This window comes from Delphinus delphis, chromosome 16, assembly GCF_949987515.2.
Source record: "Delphinus delphis chromosome 16, mDelDel1.2, whole genome shotgun sequence".
In the NCBI taxonomy this organism is placed as follows: domain Eukaryota; kingdom Metazoa; phylum Chordata; class Mammalia; order Artiodactyla; family Delphinidae; genus Delphinus; species Delphinus delphis.
In genome coordinates, this window is record NC_082698.1 from 41,298,660 (window position 1) to 41,320,700 (window position 22,041).

General features: G+C 34.5%; 1 protein-coding gene and 1 pseudogene across 17 annotated transcripts in view; both read right to left on the bottom strand.

The window, feature by feature from the left end:
• PCDH15 (protocadherin related 15) overlaps positions 1–22,041 on the bottom strand; it is a 724,552-nt gene that overhangs the window by 449,318 nt on the left and 253,193 nt on the right. For all 17 annotated transcript variants that reach the window (XM_060034587.1, XM_060034586.1, XM_060034585.1 and 14 more), the window contains one exon: positions 11,674–11,834. In XM_060034587.1, coding sequence (XP_059890570.1) covers positions 11,674–11,834 — 161 coding nt within the window. The remainder of the gene's footprint in view (positions 1–11,673; positions 11,835–22,041) is intronic.
• On the bottom strand, positions 6,472–7,502 carry LOC132439369 (myeloid leukemia factor 1-like; annotated as a pseudogene).

The window sequence follows — 22,041 nt, forward strand, 5'->3', positions numbered from 1 at the left end:
TAGTTTATTCATTGTAGTCTCAGAGTATAGAAATAAGAACAATAAATAAAAAGTATTACAAAGCATATGTTTTCAATATAAGTCGAGATTTTCTATTAATCCAAAGTGGGTCAGAATAGAATGGACTATCCAAAAAATTAAGCCCCATCACTGAAAATCTGCAAGCTTGAGACTAAAATATAACTTAAAAAGACTAGGTCTTAGAAATATTCTGGAAAGAATTTAAATTATATGACCTCCATTTTTTACTACCAGTTTTAAAGTCTTTGCTTTAATAGGCTTTTTAAGTACTGCATATTTCAATTGTAAAGTAAAAAACAATAAATACTTCTACTATTAGCCCTTGGCACACCTCTCAGAAGACGATCAGGTGACAATTTATGTTCTTCTAAAGTTATTTATCTTATAAATATTGTGAGAGAGACCTATAAAACCATTCCATATCAACTTCTAATTCTATAGTAAGTGTTAGCATGGGACAGAAAGGTCACAACCTTTGTAAGTAGAGGATCAGATGTAGTGTGCTGCGACTCAGCGCCACTTACTCGCACTAAGTGCCCATAGATTAGATATAACCAGGTCACCTGGAACTCTTGTCACTGTCAACTTTAGTCCCCTATGCAACTGTTGGTAGCATGGATAGAACTTAGCTTGCAATAAATTCCAACCATAATGGATCATGATGAAGGCAAGAATTCCCTGTGGCTAATATACAGCATTCACTGTAATGTCACGTTGGAATAGAATCTATTCTGCTCTGTAACAAGGTCATAAATATACCAAAGACAGTTCCACCAAGTCTATTAGTGAGAGTTTAGGGAATCTAAAATGCTTAGGAATGTGTTAGGGAAGTTTTGGTTTATTTTTAATAACTGGGTGGCAAAAATAAGTCATGGCAATTCTTTCTCTGATTCTCTTAAATTGCTTCATTCATGAAACAAATCAGAAAAAAAAATGCTGTGTATAAACTGTTTGGGGGTAATTATTAGGGTGATTACCATTCATATATACCTAGACATGCAAACTATTGTCCAAATTTAAAAACAATTGTTCAGCATAGTACTCTGAATGTATATTTGCATATCTGTATATTAGTACACATGTGTGAATACATTTTGACATACATAGATAAAGTTCAGGAATGATACCTACCAACAGTTGATGAAGGTTATCTTTGAAAAGTAAGGCCAAGAGTAAAAAGTAGGTGAAGAATTTTTTTCCAATAAATATGTATGAATTTTTTAATTTGAAAAACATTTATTACATTTTTCAATCACTTAAGTTGCAACATGCAAAGTGAAGCTTTTATAAATAATTTATTGATGCGAACAGTGTAGATTATAGCATACATATTCAGTCTAAGGAGAACTGAGTTTTTTCTAGAAGATACATTATTTGGATTGCTTAATAAGTAAATGTTTAGCAAACCTGAATAAGAACTGATTTTATTTTTCATAAAGCAAAGGCAAATGTTATTCACTCCTCACAGGAATGGAAGTTTTTTATCATGATTTTTCTTCCTATATAAATACTATTTTTACAAAATAAAAAGTCTTCATTACTTTAAAAATAAACTGGAGGACAGTGAAAAGAAATAAGACCCAGTATGTTGTAGAAATACTTTTTAAACAATGAAACAAAAGTTAACATAAATGGCTGGCCAGAGTTATAAGTGTACTTCATAAATTAAGCTTTCAAAATAAATGGTATATTTAAAGAAGTTGCCTAAAGAAGAAAGTACGGATTTGAAAATATTGTTAGGTATATGTAATATTTAGAAATGTGTAGGTTTTTCACAATCAGTTATTAAGGACACTAAGTTTATTTAATTGTACTTATTTTATGCAAAGTTCAACATGGTTTGGGATTAATATGACACAGTCCTTTTACATTAAGCAAATCCTGTAAAACTGATATGAGATGAATATAGATAACTACAATGTGAGTCAAAAAAGAGTTCTGAAGGAATTCCCTGGCAGTCCAGTGGTTAGGACTTGGTGCCTTCACTGCTGGGGCCTGAATTCAATCCCTGGTTGGAGAACTAAGATCCTACAAACTGCATGGCACACCCAAAAAAAAAAAAAAAAAAAGAGTTTTGAAGGCTTAGGAGTTTGGAGTAAGAAATTATGTACCAGTGTTACTATTAGGAAATATTTTATGTAGAGAGTAGAAATTTAAGACATGTTTTGGTAGTAGATAACATTTAACTGATGGTAATGGATAAAGGTAATTTCAAAGTATAGGTTCAAAAGAGTATCAGGGTAGGCATGATAAGAAAAAGTTAGATTATGTTGAGGGAACAGCAATTAGTTCAGTTTTCCTAGATTAGAGAATATATGTTTCTAAATAAAAGGAAAAGAGATAGGCTGCAGGTTGAATCTAGGAAACCTCAAGGGACAGTTTGCACTGAGAATTCATCTACCAATAAGGTCATAACTGTGCTTTGAGACACTAAAACTGGAGAAGGTTGAATCGTGAAATATAGTAAGGAGAACTATTAGGAGATTTTTCCAAAGTCAAGTGAGAACTAAGAGGGACTGTCCTGGAGTTATGCTGATGGATGCAAATGCAAGACATACTGTGGAGATAAAAGTACAAAACTTAGTAGTTAAATGGATATTGGCCTGGAAATAGAAGTCAAAGCTCTTTGTGCATTTACCAATTTAAAATCCAAAAGAAGAGATGTTAAGATATTCAGCATGTTCCATGCTCTTGAATTCTAAGAATTAATATAGTTAAAATGGCCATACTACCCAAAGCAATCTACAGGTTTATTGTGATCCCTATGAAATTACCCATGACATTTTTCACAGAACTGGAACAAACTATCCTAAAATTAATATGGAATCATAAATGCCCCAGAATTGCCAAAGCAATTCTTAGGAAAAAGAACAAAGCAGGAGGCATAACCCCCCCAGACTTCAGACAATACTACCAAGCTTCAATAATCAAAACAGCATGGTATTGACACAAAAACAGACATATGGATCAATGGAACAGAACAGAGAGACCAGAAATAAACCCATATACCTATGGACAATTCATCTTCAACAAAGAAGGCAAGAATATAAAATGGGGAAAAGAGTCTCTTTAGCAAGTGGTGTTGGGAAAGTTGGATAGCCACATGTAAATCAATGAAGGTAGAACACACCGTCACACCATACAGAAAAATAAACTGAAAATGGCTTAAAGACTTAAATATAAGACATGACACTATAAAACTCCTAGAAGAGAACATAGGCAAAACATTCTCTGACATAAACTGTACCAATGTTTTCTTAGGTCAGTCTCCCAAGGCAATAGAAATAAAAGCAAAAATAAACAGATGGGACCTAATCAAACTTGCAAGCTTCTGTACAGCAAGGGAAACCATAAACAAAATTAAAAGGCAACCTATAGACCGGGAGAAAATATTTGCAAATAATGTGACAGACAAGGGCTTAATTTCCAAAATATACAAACAAATCATACAACTCAACAACAAAAAAACAAACAACTCAATTGAAAAATGGGCAGAAGACTAAATAGACATTTCTCCAAAGAAGACATCCAGATGGCCAACAGACACATAAAAAGATGCTCAGCATCACTAATTATTAGAGAAATGCAAACAAAAACTACAATGAGGTACCACCTCACACTGGTCAGAACAGGTATCATTAAAAAGTCTACAAATAATAAATGTTGGAGAGGGTGTGGAAAAAAGGGAACCCTCTTACACTGTTGATGGGAATGTAAATTGGTGCAGCCATTATGGAAAAGTGTATAGAGCGTTCCTCAAAAAACTAAAAATAGAGTTGCCATATGATTTAGCAATCCCACTCCTAGGCATATATCCAGACAAAACTATAATTCTAAAATATTCATGCACCCCTATTTTCATAGCAGCACTATATACAATAGCCTAGACATGGAAACAACCTAAATGTCCATCGACAGATAAATGGATAAAGATGCTGTGTGTGTCTGTGTGCGTGTGTGTGTACACACACACGCACACACACACACACACACTGGAATATTATTCAGCCATTAAAAAGAATGAAACAATGTCATTTGCAGCAACATGGATGGACCCAGAAATTATCATACTAAGTAAAGTAAGTCAGAAAGAGAAAGACAAATACCATATGATATCACTTATATGTGGAATCTAAGTACAACAAAAATGAACATATCTATGAAACAGAAACAGACTCACAGACATAGAGAACAGACTTGTGGTTGCCAAAGGAGAGAGGGGTGGTGGAGGGAAGGATTGGGAGCTTGGGATTAGCAGATGCAAACTAGTATATAAAGGATGGATAAACAACGAGGTTTGACTGTATAGCACAGGGAACTATATTCAATATCCTGTGATAAACCAGAATGGAAAAGAATATGAGAAAGAATATATATATGTATAACTGAGTCACTTTGCTGTACAACAGAAATTAACACAACATTGTAAATCAACTCTACTATACTTCCATAATTTTTTTAAAATGTTGGGATTGTTATGAACACAATTTTTCACTATTCAAATCTTTTAGAAGTTTGCCCAGAGTTTTGAGATAAGTATAACAGGACTGTGCCAGAATTATATTTTTTATTGCAATTTGAATTATTGATTTTATTGTGACCACTATTATCCTATGTCCAATAGTGAATAGAGAATATTGCTCATGAGACAATAATTATAGACTTTAAATTAATAGACTTTAAAACAAAGAGTATAACAAAAGACAAAGGCATTACATGATGATAAAGAGGTCAACTAAATAAGATATAACATTTTTAAACATATATATACCTAAGAGTGCCTAAATATATAAAGCAAATATTAAAAGGCATAAATAGATAAGTTAACACTAATACAATAATAGTAGAGGACTTTAATTCCCCACTTATATCAAATGGATATCATCCAGACAGAAATGCAAAAAGGAAACATTGACCTTAAATGACACATTGTATCACATGGACTAGATAGGTAGCAATAGAACATCCCATCCAGAGGAGCTAGATAGGTAGCAATAGAACATCCCATCCAGAGGAGCAGAATTACCTATTCTTTTAAAGTCCACATGGAACATTCCCCATAATAGATCACATGCTAGCCAAAAAACAAGTCTCAATAAATTTAATATTACTGAAATCATATTGAGTTATTTTCCCACAACAATTGTATGAAACTAGAAATCAATTACAGGAAGAAAACTGCAGAAAATACAAGCATGTGGAGACAACAACATGGTACTAAAAAAATAGGCAATAGGTCAACAAAGAAATCAAAGAGGAAATTTAAAAAAATACCTTGAGAAGAATGAAAATATAAACACAACTTTCCAAAATCTATGGAACACAATAAAAACAGTTCTAAGAGGGAAATTTATATTGATACAGAAAAATATCAAATAAACAACCTAGTTTTACACCTAAAGGAATCAGAAAAAGAACAAAGCCCAAAATTATTAGACGAAAGGAAATGATAGAGATCAGAGTGGAAATAAATGAAATAGAGACTAAAGGGCAATAGAAAGAATAATGAAACTAAGAGCTGTTTTTTTTAAAAGAAAACCAAAATTAATCTTTAGCCAGACTCATCAAGAGAAAAAGAGAGAGGGCCCAAATAAAGTAAATTAGAAATGAAAGAGGAGAATTTACAACTAATATCATAGAAATACAAACAATGATAAGAGACTACTATAGATAAGTTTATGTCAAAAACTGGACAACCTAGAAGACATAAACAAATTAGAAACATATAATCTTCCAAGACTGAATACGGAAGAAATAGAAAATATGAACAGACAAATTACTAGTGATGAAATTAAACGAATAATCAATAAACTCCCAACAAACAAAAGTATAGAACCAGAAAGCTTCACAAGGGAATTCTACCAAACATTTAAAGAGTTAATACCTATCCTTCTCAAACTATTCCAAGACAAAATACAAATGAAAGGAATGCTTCCAAACTCATTCTATGAGGCCAGCATTATCTTGATATCAAAACCAGACAAAGACATTATAAAAAGAGAAAATTAGAGGCCAATATTCCTGATGAACATAGATGCAAAAATTCTTAACAAAATATTAGCAAACTGAATTCAACAATATATTAAAAGGTTCATACATCATGATCAAGTGGGATTTATTCCAGGGATGCAAGGATGGTTCAATATTTGCAAATCAATCCAAATTATACACCATATTACCAAATGAAGGATAAAAATCATATGATCATCGCAATAGGTACAAAAAAAGGATTTGACAAAATTCAACATCCATTCATGATTAAAAAAAAAAGACTCTCAACAAAGTTGGTAGATTGGTACTATAGCTCAACACAATGGCCAATTTTTTTTTTTTTTTGCTAAGAACATAGTATTGATTTAACAACAAGCGATTGGTCTTACATGTATTACTATGCACCATTACTTTCTCTGTTCAAACAACCAAAACTAAACAAATCAAATGCAATGCTATTTATTTTTTGTTGATTTTCACAGGTGATCCTTTGATGTTGAGTTTGTCCACAGAAACATTTGATCTTCTCCCACGTTCAATGGCTGGACTTAGATGAAATTTCTCCCTTCTTTTAAGTTCTTGGGATCCTGAATTCTCATGACCAATGCTTCACATCCTAGAGTTTTCTAGATTGTACCAGTGTCCCCTTGGTCCCCTTCAGAATCTCATTTTGCCACTCATCATCAAAAGCATGAACATCACTTTCATTCATATTGATGAACTCTTGATTGACCTCTTTATCTCCAGTCTTGCTGTTCTTTGACTTTTTCTTTTTTTTTTGCGGTACACTGTCCTCTCACTGTTGTGGCCTCTCCCGTTGCAGAGCACAGGCTCCGGACACGCAGGCTCAGCGGCCATGGCTCACGGGCCCAGCTGCTCAGTGGCATGTGGGATCTTCCCGGACCGGGGCACAAACCCGTGTCCCCTGCATCGGCAGGCGGACTCTCAACCACTGCATCACCAGGGAAGCCCTATTCTTTGACTTTTTAATGACATGAGTTTGGTCATGAAGGTGATGACCAACAGCCATTTTTTCTAGTCCACTCTCAAGAATCTCTCAGTGCCCTCCTACTTTCTTTTATTCCTCCTGGAGCCCTGCGAGTTTGAGTTGAGGTCTGGAAAATCTTTGGTTGTTCATCTCCTACTTTGGAATAAGTCATAACTGAGGAAGAACTAAACAAATGTCCATTTGGATCCATTGAAAAGTGACCAAAGTTTCTTTGTAATTCCTGCATACTGTTTCGTATATTTAACATTATTTGGTCCATTGACTGAAGAGGGTTGACATCTGTACAAGTCAAGGAGTTTTCTCCATCCTCATATCCCATACGGTTACAAGCTCTTCCTCTACCATCAGAGATGTTGAACATGTCTCTTCCAAAAGGTTCAGAAAAATTTCTCATCATCTGTCGCATACTTTCTCAGTGTGCCATGAACGAATCAGAGAAGAAGGGATCATCCTCAAAGCTGCTGCTCAGCATCCCAAACATCCTGGCTCTGTCTCAGGTGGCGACATTCACGGACAGACTGGAAAATGATGCAACTTGCCGCGGCCGCAGCCTGAGCCAGCCTGTTCAATAATGGCCATTTATGACAAACTCACAGCTAACATCATACCCAATGGTGAAAAGCTGAAAGCTTTTCCTCTAAGATCAAGAATAAGACAAGGGGGCTTCCCTGGTGGCGCAGTGGTTGAGAGTCCGCCTGTCGATGCAGGGGAGGTGGGTTCGTGACCCGGTCCGGGAGGATCCCACGTGCCTCGGAGCGGCTGGGCCTGTGAGCCATGGCCGCTGGGCCTGCGCGTCCGGAGTCTGTGCTCCGCAAAGGGAGAGGCCACAGCAAGTGGGAGGCTCGCGTACCGCAAAAAAAAAAAAAAAAAAAAAAAAAAAGAATAAGACAAGGATGCTACTCTCACCACTTTTGTTCAACATAGTATTGGAAGTCCTAGTGCCAGCAATTAGACGAGATAAAATAAATAAAAGATATCCAAATTGGAAGGGAAGAAGTAAAACTGTCACTATTTGCAGATGACATAATACTATATGTAGAAAACACTAAAGACTTCACAAAAAAATTACTATAACTAATAAATAAATTCAGTACAGTTTCAGGATACAACAAATTTAATATACAGAACACTGTTGCATTTCTATACATTAATAATGAACTATCAGAAAGAGAAATCAAGTAAACGATCCTACTTACAACTGCATTAAACAGAATAAATACCTAGGAATAAATTTAACCAAGGAGATGAAAGATCTGTACTCTGAGAACTCTAAGATGTTGATGAAAGAAATGGAAGATGACACAAATAAAAGGAAAGATATACCTTTTTTGTGGACTGGAATAATTAATATTGTTAAAATGCCCATACTATCTAAAGCAATCTACAGATTCGACACAATCCCTATCAAAATAATCATGGCATTTTTCACAGAACTAAAACAAATAATCTAAAAATGTGAAAAGGGGATGATATCAGAATAAAATGAATACACTTAACTTTGGGGGAAAAAATCACTCCTGTTTTATTTTGTTTCATTTTTCTCATGTTACTATAGACATGTGCTAAATTTTAAAGACTGGCCCTTTACCTATATATTTATCTCTAAATCTACTGCACAGTTTATGAAAGAAAATACTGAATTAGCAAAACTTTGTTTCCTTTCAGCTCTAACATTCAATAATTCTGTAAAGCATCTATACTCAGCTAACTTTAAATGATACTGTATTAAAAATACGTGCTCTATCTAGTTAATCTTGCCTTGATCTTACATTTGGTATTACTATCTGGCTTGTCCTCTCTTCTTCCTGATTTCTCTGTCAGTGAGGGCTCCACCACCTTAATTTTGTAACAGAAACCATTTAATCTCACACTTTCAATTTCTGGATTGAGGGCATTCTTAATTAACATTATTATTTTTTACCCTGAACTGAAAGCATTTTCCTCATCAACCTTTCTCAACTAATGCTGCCAGGAAAGAAAATAAAGGCATAACGTCTTATTATTTATCTGTCACTCCTTCATGGTCACAAATTCTATTTGGAAAAAAAAAAAAAAGCTGCAAAGTGCCCCTACTCATAGAAGGCCCGGCCCAAATCCTGTGGCTATTTTAATTCCGGTTTTGTAAGTCCCACCACCCTGTAAGAGTACTTGTACAAAATGGCAAACTTAGATCTTTGTCATGACGTTCTTTAACTATACAGGCTTGAATTCACTTAGATAAATAACTGTATATTTATCTAGATAATTATATATAATTATAAATAAATTATCTAAATAATTAGATAAATGTTTAGAACATCTTTTATTTACTATCTTGTCACTATTTCAATAAGTTGATTTGCCAATTGGTAAATACATTGCAAATATGTAAGCATATTTTTGTTTTCTTTTGTTTTGTTTTTCTTTACAGATTTCCCTCTGCCATATTCATTTAACATTTAATATTCTTTAGGTGTCCTATTCTCCAGCATCTTTAGCTAATTTCAGGTAGGTGTCCAATGACAACACTTTAATTTGTAAAACATCTTTTCAAGTTTAACTTAACCATAGCATTTCTAATCCAAAAGAACATTTTAAATGGAAAGGAAATTATTTTTGATTATTGTCTTAAAAAAAAAGCCTGGATGGTTCTTTAAATGATACGTGTGCACATTTTTGTAATTATTTCTTTCAGGTCAAATCAATTTTTAAGTGTATTCCCATGATACTATTTCAGTTTGCCCAATGTCCAATAAATGCTGCCCTTATCAGAAATTAAAAAACAATAATACCAAGGAAACAGATAAGTATCTTAAAAAGTGAAGATGATTTTTGGTAATTAAAACAATGTTGTAGGTTGGAGACATGGAATGCATTTTATGAATACTGAAGGTTATCTTTTCCTTTGACTCATAAATCAGACCTAGAACTTATGCTTTTTAATATCAAATTGAGAAAAAAATCTGATTCCAAAAAGAAAGTAATTTACCAGTAAACAAGTAAATTATCATAATCATAGGTGATTTTAAAAAAGGAAACAAAATATAAAATGACAGTGGCCTAAAATAGATAAATATTCTATAATTCTCCAAACATGTTACATTATAAAATTCATATGACTTGGATATGAGTATTCCTACTTAAAGCCAGTAAAGGATGCCTTGTGGGGAGTGGGAAAAACAAGTAAAGGGGGTCAACCATACGATGATGGATGATAAGTAGACTTGTGGTGGTGATCACTCTGTAGTGTAAACAGATTTTGAACTATAATGCTGTACACCTGAAACCAGGTGTAATATAATATAGTATGATGTAATTTAAAAAAAGAAGGATGCCTGTGAGTAACACAGCTTGGGGAGACTCTTGCACCTTGCCAGTTTGTGCCGTTATCCAAATTGCTTTCATAAAAGCAAGACTTATTATAAGATAACTTAAGATAAGGCAAGATAAATTCTAAGATAACAACTGTCCTTATTCCGTTTTACGCCTTCTTAACCACCCAGACAAAACTGTAAATTGTGGGGTGTGAAAAATGTTGCCATGATGAAACGACATAGTGAGTGAGGGCAATGATGGAGATGGGAACAGCATCAAGGATGACTTTTTCCCCCCTAGGTTGAGCCAACAGACTCATTCCTGTTCTCCACTGATATCTTCCTCTCACATCTGTCCCCACTGCTCAGTCAGCTGAATTATGGGCCTCCCCAAGTGTGCAGGGCAGCCCATGCTGGTGCGAGAGTCCTATTACTGCCCACCTCAACACAAAGCTCTTAAAGACTCTGAATTTTAGATATGAAATAGATTAGGGATCATCTACTTCACACATATTTAAAGTGAATCATAAATCCCGAACACTGTGGTGATATGATTCAGGTTCCCTAGGTTGAATATCTGACATTTCGATTTTATAAAGTGGAAATTTGGGAGTTGGCATGTTTAGATGTACTTCTCAAGTTTTCCCAAGGTCCTGTACAATTACTGGTTATAACACCCACACACATACATACACACACTTTTCTCTGCACTCAAGACTAGAATGCAAATAAGTGAGACTAAAATTACATTACTGAGCTACTTAAATCTACTCAAGTTTTTTAACTTTTTCAGAAAGAAGACATTTAACTTTGGTTATTTAGGTATTATTAATACCTAACTACTTAGGTCATACTACCTGAGAGCAACTGGACTGGGACACTGCCAGGAAACTTCTGCTCACCTTCTTTTCATTTTTTTCAGCTCTATAAGCACATTGCCATTCATCTCTCAATGAACACTTACTGCTTGAAGAGCACCCGCCTGTTAGTAGTTCAACTAAAGTTTCTGTCCTCAAGCCAACATGTAGTTGTACTCTCAAATTCTGCCATGAATTGGGCTGTGCGTATCCTGCTTTTCCAAGGTTACCACCCCTTTATTCTGAGCACTCTGTTCTCTCCTTATTCAGAAGTCTGACAAGCTTCCAGGATGTCAGAAGAGGAATACAATGGTTCTCTCAGACACAGATGGTTCCTCTTTCTTTTTCTTCTTTCAAGGAGTTAAAAAAAATGTTTTTGTTGATGAACACAGAAAATAAACTCAAATTATATAACAAAAATTTGATATATCAACAAATACATGCAGATATTTAAATGATGATTAAGTTGTAAAAGAGGGACAAAGAAAAAAAATGTACTAACATCTCTATCCAGAACTCTGCCCGTGCTGTTCAGGAAAAGCATTTGTTTAACAGGATCCAGCAATACCCAATAATCCACGTTGTCCTTTAAAGAAAGTTCTATGGTTGGCTCTGGTCCTCCAGCAGTCCCTTTGATCAGCATGTTATCCACCAGAATAGTACCTGCAAACCAAAGAGAATTACTTGAAAATATATTCTACCTGTATGCATTCTTTAACAAAGATCATATGCTTAAACCCCAGCTGACTTGCAAATCTGTTTCAAACTGAAGATATTCAACTTTATATCTGTCATGATATAGAAAATGTCCTGCTTCAAAAAGGCAAAAATACCTTTATAATGCTATTTATAAATGATATTTTGGGGAGATGAGGTGGGAGACAGATTCAAACACTTGGTGAGTCTCATCATCTATTTCTTGCATCCTTTTAACAGCATGAATCTGTTCCCCGCCCTGTCCATCACTTCTCGCAGGAGTTATCACTGAATTTTATCCTGAACAAAAGGAAAGCCTATAATAACAGAGGCTGATACTTCAATTCACTCAGTAAGACTTCTGATATGAAAAGAGATATCCTGAAAATAAGAGAAAGGAAGAGATAAAGAAGTAGCAGAGACTCCCATGGTGAGAACTGCTTCTTCATCTTTTATCTTAGAGCAAATCCATAAACCATAAATCTTAATGTGAAAGACAAAACTAGTGTTCAGATACACAATAGAAGCCATTCTTCTCTAAGACATGTCTGGGGTACTCAACTAGAACAACATACTATTTTAATGTGACATTTCAATGTTTGCTTTCTTATTATTCTTTCCGTGGGCTGAATTGTAGACACTTGTTGAGTAAGAGCTGAAGCGAGAGATCTCTAATCTCTCCAACTCTGCTAAAGATTCCGTCTATTTTAAAAATTGAATGCAAACAGCACTGATGCAATTCAAATCCCCTCTTTTTTCCCATGCTGCAATGATCCCTTTGACAAACAATAATGTACTATAGCTTACAGCAATCATTTTCAGCTGATCCATTTTACTAAACTTATGGTATAAAGAAGAGATGTGGCCATGCAAATAAAATGTACCCTCCTAAGGACATTAGAATAAATGGCACATATCTAGAAAATTCATTGCCTTAGGATAGCATACAAGAATATATAATCTATAAATATGAATCTAGCTTGAAGAATAATAATACAATATGTATTGCTGCATTTTCATAAGGCACAAAATTGGCTTCAATGTTGTATCATTGCACAATTACAAATAAAAGGGGGGGACTCTGGAAGATTTTTCTCAGCAAGTTAATAATAATAATAGTAATAATAATAATCTATAATATCTCTTTATCATGTTATTACTAATGAGCTTTATCTCACTAGGGAATGTTGAAATGAACCATTCTTTTATAACAATATATCTAAATAATGTTTAAATACACACTCACACACATACTTTTCTAAATGGCAGATTATTTACTTCTACTTTTTCACATACTAGTACACATATATGTAAATATATGAGCGAAACTGATCCTGCCATTTTTCTACTCAACTAGCAAATATATAATCTACAGATATTACATTCAAAAGTATAGATCAGACAATGATGGCATTTTCTGGTCTACAAATATGTTCTAGGCCTGAGTATACACTCTTTTACAAATACTTCACACAACTAACCTTTGAAAAATTATTTGGCCTGTGTTTTCAATATGTAATTAAGAAATTAAAGGGGATTTTATTTTCTGATTAAGAAAAAAATAAAGTATAATAAGTAGGTCAACTAACATTAACATTTATGCCTTGACTCATAATGCATAACAGCAGTAATAGCAGGTCTTTCTCTAGTGTACATACATCTATGCAGGTTCACGAAGGGAAGGCATAATAAACAATGGTTGAAATCAGGAAAAAGGAATTCACTTAGTTTGACACTCATGTCATAGAAGTGAAGAGAGCTGGCCCTGGAACTGACAGAGTTAGAATCTAATCCTGGATCCACAATTTAAGAGCCATGTGAAAGTGGACAGATTACATAACTACTCACCTTCAATTTCTCTCTTCTACAAAATCAAAAATCAATACCACAATGGAAGAGGTATTTTTTATTATAGCACCATACGTATGCAGTTGAAAAAAAACTTGTATTCTTGTATCGAAAGCACTAACGAAAGCTGAAACAGTCACAATCAAAATACTAGCACAGTTAAGTATTTAATGATATTTTCTTCAAGCATCATAGTCAATATTTACAGCCTTAAATATTGGGGTTTATGCTTCTTCCTTCAAGAAGTAGGTATTGAGGGTCATTTGCTTCTAAATGCAGATTTTTTTCAATGAAATTGAAAATTCGATCCAGCATTTAGCTTTCTTCATTAATCTATTGTTTTAAACTCAGAAAAAAATTTCACACCTCCTTCATCTGTACCCACAGCTTCTCCATATTAACATATTATCAATCATAACCACTAATGTAAACTCTACTTGCATTAAATAAAGGTGCTGCAGATTTTCAGCTTTTTTCTTAAGATCTGCTTACATAGCTATTTATTTTTAACTGTGATAAAAATGTGCCCAGAATATGTTAAAACATAAATATACTGTAAAATAACATATGAATCAATAAAATCCCTTCCTTATACCAACTCCATTCCCCTATTTACCAATGTGTATAAGATAATTTGCATCAAAGAAGAGCTGTTGGGTTGATCTGATGACTAAATGAGATAATGCATGTGAAGTACTGATTGCAGTCCCTGGTATAGAATAAGCAATTGACAAATGTGAATTATGTTTATTGTTGTTAATGTTATTAATTATATTATATATTTTTATATTATATTAACTCCATTTTGGAAGCAAAAGCATTTGAAACTAAAGCAAAATGACTTATTTTATGTCCCAGAAGTTTTTACAAACCAAGTCTACTCTTCATGTCACAAAGCTAAGGCATGTGTGGCAAGCCATCTGAAGAATTCATAGGGGCCCAAAGGATTTGAATGCAAAGTAATCTCTCTGGGAAGTTAGAAGGTAGGGAGAGAATGCTCACTATAGGTAAACTTGTAAAGATAATTCTTTGTCTCTGGTGATGGCAATCCATCCAAGGATTGATAGGCAATCCCTGCTATCACTAGGGAGTGACCCACTCTTTCCACTTTCTAACTTCACACAATTTTGATTTTGCTCATAGAAACTAAAATTAGATTTGATGGCAAGAAAAGGATCTTATTCACAAATTCATAGTAGTAGTGATCTTTAGCTTGAACACTTTTTACTCATCCCCAGCACACATTTGGTTCTATTAGGGACACACACACACACACACACACACACACACACTATTATAGGAACTAACTCATAACTGAATATTTAATATATTCCTGAATATTGTATTTGCTTCTTTAAATAGGCAGTTATAACACAAGTGGGTTACTTTCTAAAAATGCTATGGAGGTGGCAGTGAGGAGAGGGGTCCATTGCCTTTCTAATTAACCTAATTCAATGACTCTGAAAGAGTAAGTTCTACAGGGAAAGAGTAACTGACTGGGTTCATTCCAAACATTAAAATAAGAAAATCACTCTGTGCACAGAACACACTACTTGCTAGAAAACAATTAATTATGCAAAGGTGTATAACCAATATGAATTGCATAAAATCTCTCCCAACAATCTTTCCCCAGTTTAAGTCAACTAGAAGAATGTTCAGCTACATCATATAGGCAGAAGCATCTGTTGCATTTTCTTGTATATTACTCCTTGCAAATGAAACCAGAACAAAGCTCCCAAATGTACATTATTTGATTAAAACAAAGTTTCTTAAAAAGTGAAATTATAGCTAATATATAGTTTTTCAGTGAGGTTAAACAGTAAGCATGGCCATTATGTAGTTGTTTATTGAGTAAAATCTAGATTCGAAGATTGTCAGGCTAAGTAAAACTCTTCTTATGCTCAAATCCTCATCTTTGTTGAAACTTTCCTGGACTTTTCTTGATTTTTCACACTTCTTGGTTTACAATTATATAAACTACACATTTTAGCTAAGCCTATGTTCATATCATATCTAGATAACTACTTGGTAAAAGGGAAGAAAATATATGTGTATCCAGCAACTTCATAAAGAAAATAGCAATATTAATTGGGCTGTGTTTGAATGCTGGGGATATATTAGCCACATACAATATTTGCTAAAGATGGAAAATGATACCAATCAAGTCAATAGTGATTTGAAATAGTGATTTAAAAGCATACTTCTTTGCAAAATTATGTTAGTCTTTAAAATTTATATTTTATTTACTTCAAAAGAACAAACCATTACAAAATGGGCAGCTTTGTTCGAGTGTACTTCACTCACATTACTTAAGTAACAATACCTTTTATTTACTTATATTTTACTTCACGATGCATAACAGGTGATATATCAAGTATGGCATAGGCATACAAGTATAAAACTTTAAGAATAAAGGGATTTTTTTCCCTTCTAGTCTTAACTTTTTCCTTAGAAATTGATATAAATATCTTGACATTTAGACAATTGCTATTATCTCTATTCTGTTGTAAATAAAATATTAAGTAAATGTATGTATGTTATGCATTTTGATGTAGTAGGCATGTTCATTTGCTCAACTAAAAATAAGATCACAGAATTTTACAATTAGAAAAGAACCTACCATCTCATATATATATCATATATATATGGAAAACGAAGCCAAACCTCTGGTATCTCAAAATTTCCCTACCCCGAGCATTGAAATAACCTGACCAAGGTGGCACAGCTAATAAAACCATATCCAATACCAAATCCCAGGTTTACTAATTCACAGTTTAGATATCCTTTCCCTATATCTTGAGTTCACCTTGAAAATACACAAAATTTTTAATTTAAATATGAAATTACGGGGACTTCCCTGGTGGTCCAGTGGTAATGCAGGGGACGTGGGTTCGATCCCTCGTCAGGGAACTAAGATCCCACATGGCGCGGGGCAACTAAGCCCACACACCACAACTACTGAGCTCACGTGCCTCAACTAGAGAGACTGCGTGCCACAAACTACAGAGCCCAAATGCTCTGGAACCCACATCCTACAACTAGAGAGCCCACGAACCCTGGAGCCTGTGTGCCACAACTAGAGAGAAGTCCATGCACTGCAACAAAGAGCCTACACACCGTAATGAAAGATCCTGCACACTTCAACAAAGATCCCGTGTGCCACAACTAAGACCCAATGCAGCCAAAAATAAAATAAATAATAAATAAATCTTTAAAAAAATGTGAAATTACAAAAACCTTGTTAGTTTCGTTTTGAGTTCATGGGAAACTCACACAAAAATCCAGTTGATGTATAAATTCATTATTTGGATTGTTGTGCCCTACAATTTTCTGACAACATTTAAAGGGTTAAAATGGAAACAATTCTAAAGATACAGGGAGAATAGTACAATGTAATTATCAACTACCTGATCTTAGAACTAATTTTCCTAAATTATAGCCATAAGAATAGATATAGTCTCTGACCTTATAGCTAACAACTCATAAAAGAAAATAGTTGACATTAAGGATAACCCAATAAAACTTCAGGTCAGACTTGGAGTATCAGTTTAAGAAATGAACATACTAACCTAGAATCCCTTGGGACAAATATTGTACCTTCTTTCCACTGTGGCAGAGGGAAGAATTCTAAAGAAAGAAGCTGTATCCTGAGCTTACAGAAGCTAAAATGACTCCATGGTAGACAAACTCTTAAGGTACCCCCATATGCCTGCCTCCTGGTTTTATGTGATTCCCTTCCCCTGAGTGTGGGTGGGACCTATGACTTGCTTATAATCAAAATAATATGACAAAGGTAATGGGAAGTTATATTTATGTGTACATTATGTGGTTATGTTACATGAGAATCTAGTGACTATCTTGTTGAAGCTCTTTCTCTCTCTTTCCCTTGCTGGATTTGACAAAACAATTAGCCATGTTGGGAGGCCCACATGGCAAGGAAGCAAGGCAGCCTTTAAGAGCTGAGGGTAGTCAGATGACAGGCAGTCAGATACAGAAGACTTCAGTCCTACAACCACAAGGAAGGTGATTTTGCCAAGCCCGAGTTACCTTGGAAGCACATGCTTCCCTAGCCAAGTCTGAGCTGAGACTGTAGCCTTGACAACACCTTGATTATAGTCTTGTTGACACCATAAGAGAAACTGGTTACACTATGCCTGGACTCCAGGCCCAAAGTAATTGTGAAATGATAAATGTGTGTTGTAAAATACTGTTTATTTCAATATTGTTATGCAGCATTAGACAGCTAAGACAGCCCTAAAGCCAAGAGATCTATGTTCAAAATCTTGGCTCCACTACTTACTAAATCTGTGATCTTAGGCAAGTTCCCAGGTTCTTGTAATCAGCAATATGCATTGTTATGAAAAATAATGGATGTAAGTAAAAGCACATAGTTAATAAATAATACTTTTCATCTCACTGTCACTGGGATGGGAGTTTGTACAGATTGAAGCATATAAAGGTGCTATTCATACTATTTCATTAAATTTGGAACACTAGCCACACATTTTAAAACATAATGTCACTTTTTTAACTAAGATAGAAGCATACATGAAACCCAAGAGAAAAAAGAGAAGACTGTGCATATGCATAACAGAAAATAAAAGTGGGAGGGGCAACAGCTTATTCACAGTTATCACTGAGAATTTGTCATGAAGCAAAGGCCATTTCTTCCTGGTGTAAATAAAAGTGAACAAGCTAGCAAGTAAGGGAGGTCATATTACTGAGGTCAAAATGCTTATCAGCATTTACTTACTCTATCAGCTGGGCTAAATGATAAACTATAAACGCTAAGTGAATTATACTATATCCAATTCACAGGCATATGAAAATGATAAAGGTTCAGACTCTCAGAATACTGCAAGATTTTATTTTCAGACCATCAAACTGATGCAATTGAAATAAAGAAACAGACCATACCATACATTTTTTTTAAAATATAATGATTATAGAATGGCAGTTAAAAAATTGAGCCAGATCCCCTATTTCCTCCCACCGGGCAGCTGCTGTTCTTTCCACCTTAAGAAATCTTTTCTCTCGATTTAAACAAATCCCTATACAACCTTATTGAGTGATCCCATAAAGATCCCCTGCTCTCAAAGCTGATGAAAAATGACGTTCATCTAATGAAAGCACATTCAAGACCGAATGTCTATTATATGACATTGCTGTGTTAGTAAATGAAGAATTTTTGCTTCACAGCACAACTCCTCAAAAGAGTAGCTCATACTCCCTCTGCCACACCTCAACTTACATGTTTTTGAAAATATTCCAGTGAGGCTTTCAACCCGATGTCCCACCAGAAAAGTTTTTGTCTAGTTCTTATTAAGAGCCTCCACGTTCTTAAATTCGGTAGTTGGTTCTCAATCTTCAACTTTATCACCAACATTTCACATGGTTAATCACCCTCTCCTTCATATACCTCTTCTCACTTACCTTTCAGAATACCATATTTTTCTGACTTAGTTCACATCACTGTTTGCTCCCTCATGGTCTCCCCTGCTTATTCATACTTGTCTCCATGACTTTATTCTTTGTATATATTCTGCATTTTTTTTCTTTTTTGATTGTCTCATCCAGGCTTATATATACTCTTGACTCATGACTCCCAAATATAAATCTCCAGTCCAGATGTCTTTTTCCTCTTTTCTGGACCAAAAACACACATCCTAACTGCCTCCTCCACATCTCCACTCATATGTCGAATAAGCAAATCAAATTGAGATCTCATCATAATGAGCTTTGGATCTTCCCACACACATCTATGCCTATTCCTCATGGTGTCTTTCTCACATCAGAAAAAGGAAACTCCTTCTTTGCAATTTTTCCAGGAAGAAATTTTATTAGTCATTGTTGACTCACTGTCTCTCATGTCCCATATCCAGTTTCTGAGAAAATACTATTATATACAGAATATAACCAGATTTGACCTTTTTGCTTTACTACCTTTATTGTTATCAACTTGGTCTGTGTGAACATTATCTCTTGACCAGAGTACAGCAATAATGTCCCAAATGATCTTTCTGTTTCAGACCTTGCTCTGTCATAGTCCATTTTCAACACAATAGCCAGAGTTACCCTTCTAAAATATGTCAGCTTACAACTTTCTAGTGGCTCCCAATCTCCCTGAAAATAAAAGCCAATTTCTTATATTATTCTAAAATGCCTGCTTTGATTCTGTTCTTTTAGCCACTAGCCTACAAACTATTTCTCCAATAGACTAAACACACTCCAAACTTAGTACATTTGCCTTATGTCCTCTACCTAGGATCTCCCTCCCTAGAAAGACACAAAATCTGCTCTTTTACTACCTTCTGCTTTGTACTCTAATATCGCTTTTTCAATGAAGCCTTCTCTAATCACTCTATTTAATGACCTGACATACCATATACAACATATCATTTATATTTTCCTATTCCCTCCAGCAAGCATCTCCCCACTCCAGATTAACTCCTGCATGATCCATTAGGAATTGTAGTTCTCTTAAGTAATGGATTTATTTTAAGTTTATAGATATTTTGAAATTTTTGGCTGGAAATAGCTCTTTTTTTTTTTTCACTAGCTATCAGAAAGCTTAGATTTAAAAGCATACCTCATCACTGATGGGTGAATATATTATTGTAACATGCATTTTTTAGCCTCAGGTATTTTATCCCCATCTTTATTTTCTTCTTTTATCTCCATTCTCATTCATAATATTATATAATATTTTATACATTTAAAAAGTATCCAGAAGAACTGTGATATAAATATATGAAAACAATTAGACAAATGCATTGTTTCCTTTTTTTTTGTTGTTTTTCTTGGGGCTATGGCCCCAGATATGTTATTAGCCTTTACAGAAAGCAAAATTATAATAAGTACAAAGCAATTAAAAGATCTTCTCAAATACTGTTATATGCCAAAGTCATCTTATTTTTTCACCTGCTCTAAGAATCAGTATTTAGTACAGCAAGATATATCTTGTATCTGTTCAGAGGTCTCTGTTAGAAATGTCCTTGCACTATGGGCTCCATGTGTACAAAGAAACAGTTACTTAAACTTATCATCTCTTTCTGTGACCCAACAATTTTATTCCTAGGTTCAGACGGAAGAGAAGTTCCTGTTCTTGTATATCAGAGGGTATGTGTGTACGTGTGTGTATGGAACAGAGAGAGAGCCAAACATGGAGGAAAAACAACTTAACTCTGAGGTTTGAGGAAAATGAACGTGCAAATACTCACATATTTATGTGCACTGACAGCGTTTTCTGTTTGGAACATAGAATTTAGCAATAGAATAAATTTAACATTGAGTAATATTTCTCTCCCATGTCTTTATAGTTGACCGGGAGCAGCCATTTTAAACAGTTTGGTCCGATATTCATGGACTCATCTGGGCATCTACCATAGTGTTAGCAATCAGAGAGCTCTGTCCTAGAATTGTGAACTTTAGTTCCAGAAAGAAAGGTCTGTTCTTTTTCATGTGGCTGCAGTTTAAATATAAAGCTCAGGTTTCCTCCTTTTGAAGAAATTTACTTTAAAGGAAAGGAAACAAAAGCTGATATGCACAGGAGGGTGTGATAGTAAACATACAACAGAACTAAGCAGTGTAGATGAGAAAGGAGGTCCTAAGAGTGTTTGAGACTGTAGTTTGTGTTATTCATTTTCAGGGCTAGGTTATTTCACAGGATAGTTCTTTCCACCTGACTCTCGTAACTTAGGCATATGTGTGCTTATATACCCCCAAGGAAATATTTTAATATTTATGAAATAATTTAAAAATACTACTTTTGTAATGTACATTAAGCTAGAGGTTGTATATTTGTAAGTACATTTAGCTAACTTTATTTGAAAATTCATTTATACAATGCTATATGTCCACTAGTAATTATATGAGGAAAAACCAGTAAAATGAATGAGAGAAGTACATACTGAGCCACACTGGCTCAGTGAAGACTATTCACATTATACATAATTTATGTTCCTTACCCTCGGGCTAAGCACAGTTTGCTCGAACAATGATTCCAGTATAGCAAAGAAATAGAAGCTCATGGAACAGATGTTGGGAACTAATTGTACATGGTAAGTGTTTCTCATTTGCTTTGGGGATATTCAATGATAATCACTCCTCTACTACTCTTAAATTTTACATATTTTCCTCATTTCTGGTCTCCGCTTAACATTTGAGGTATGAATGAACATCACTGTGGCTTCTATTCCATTCCATTCCATTTTTAAACCACTTCTCCTTTACCTTCAAGCTAAATAACTCATCCAGTAATGAAAAACTCTAATATTAACAATACTAAATTCCTTCTAAGCCTTAAACCTATACCTGAACATGAAAT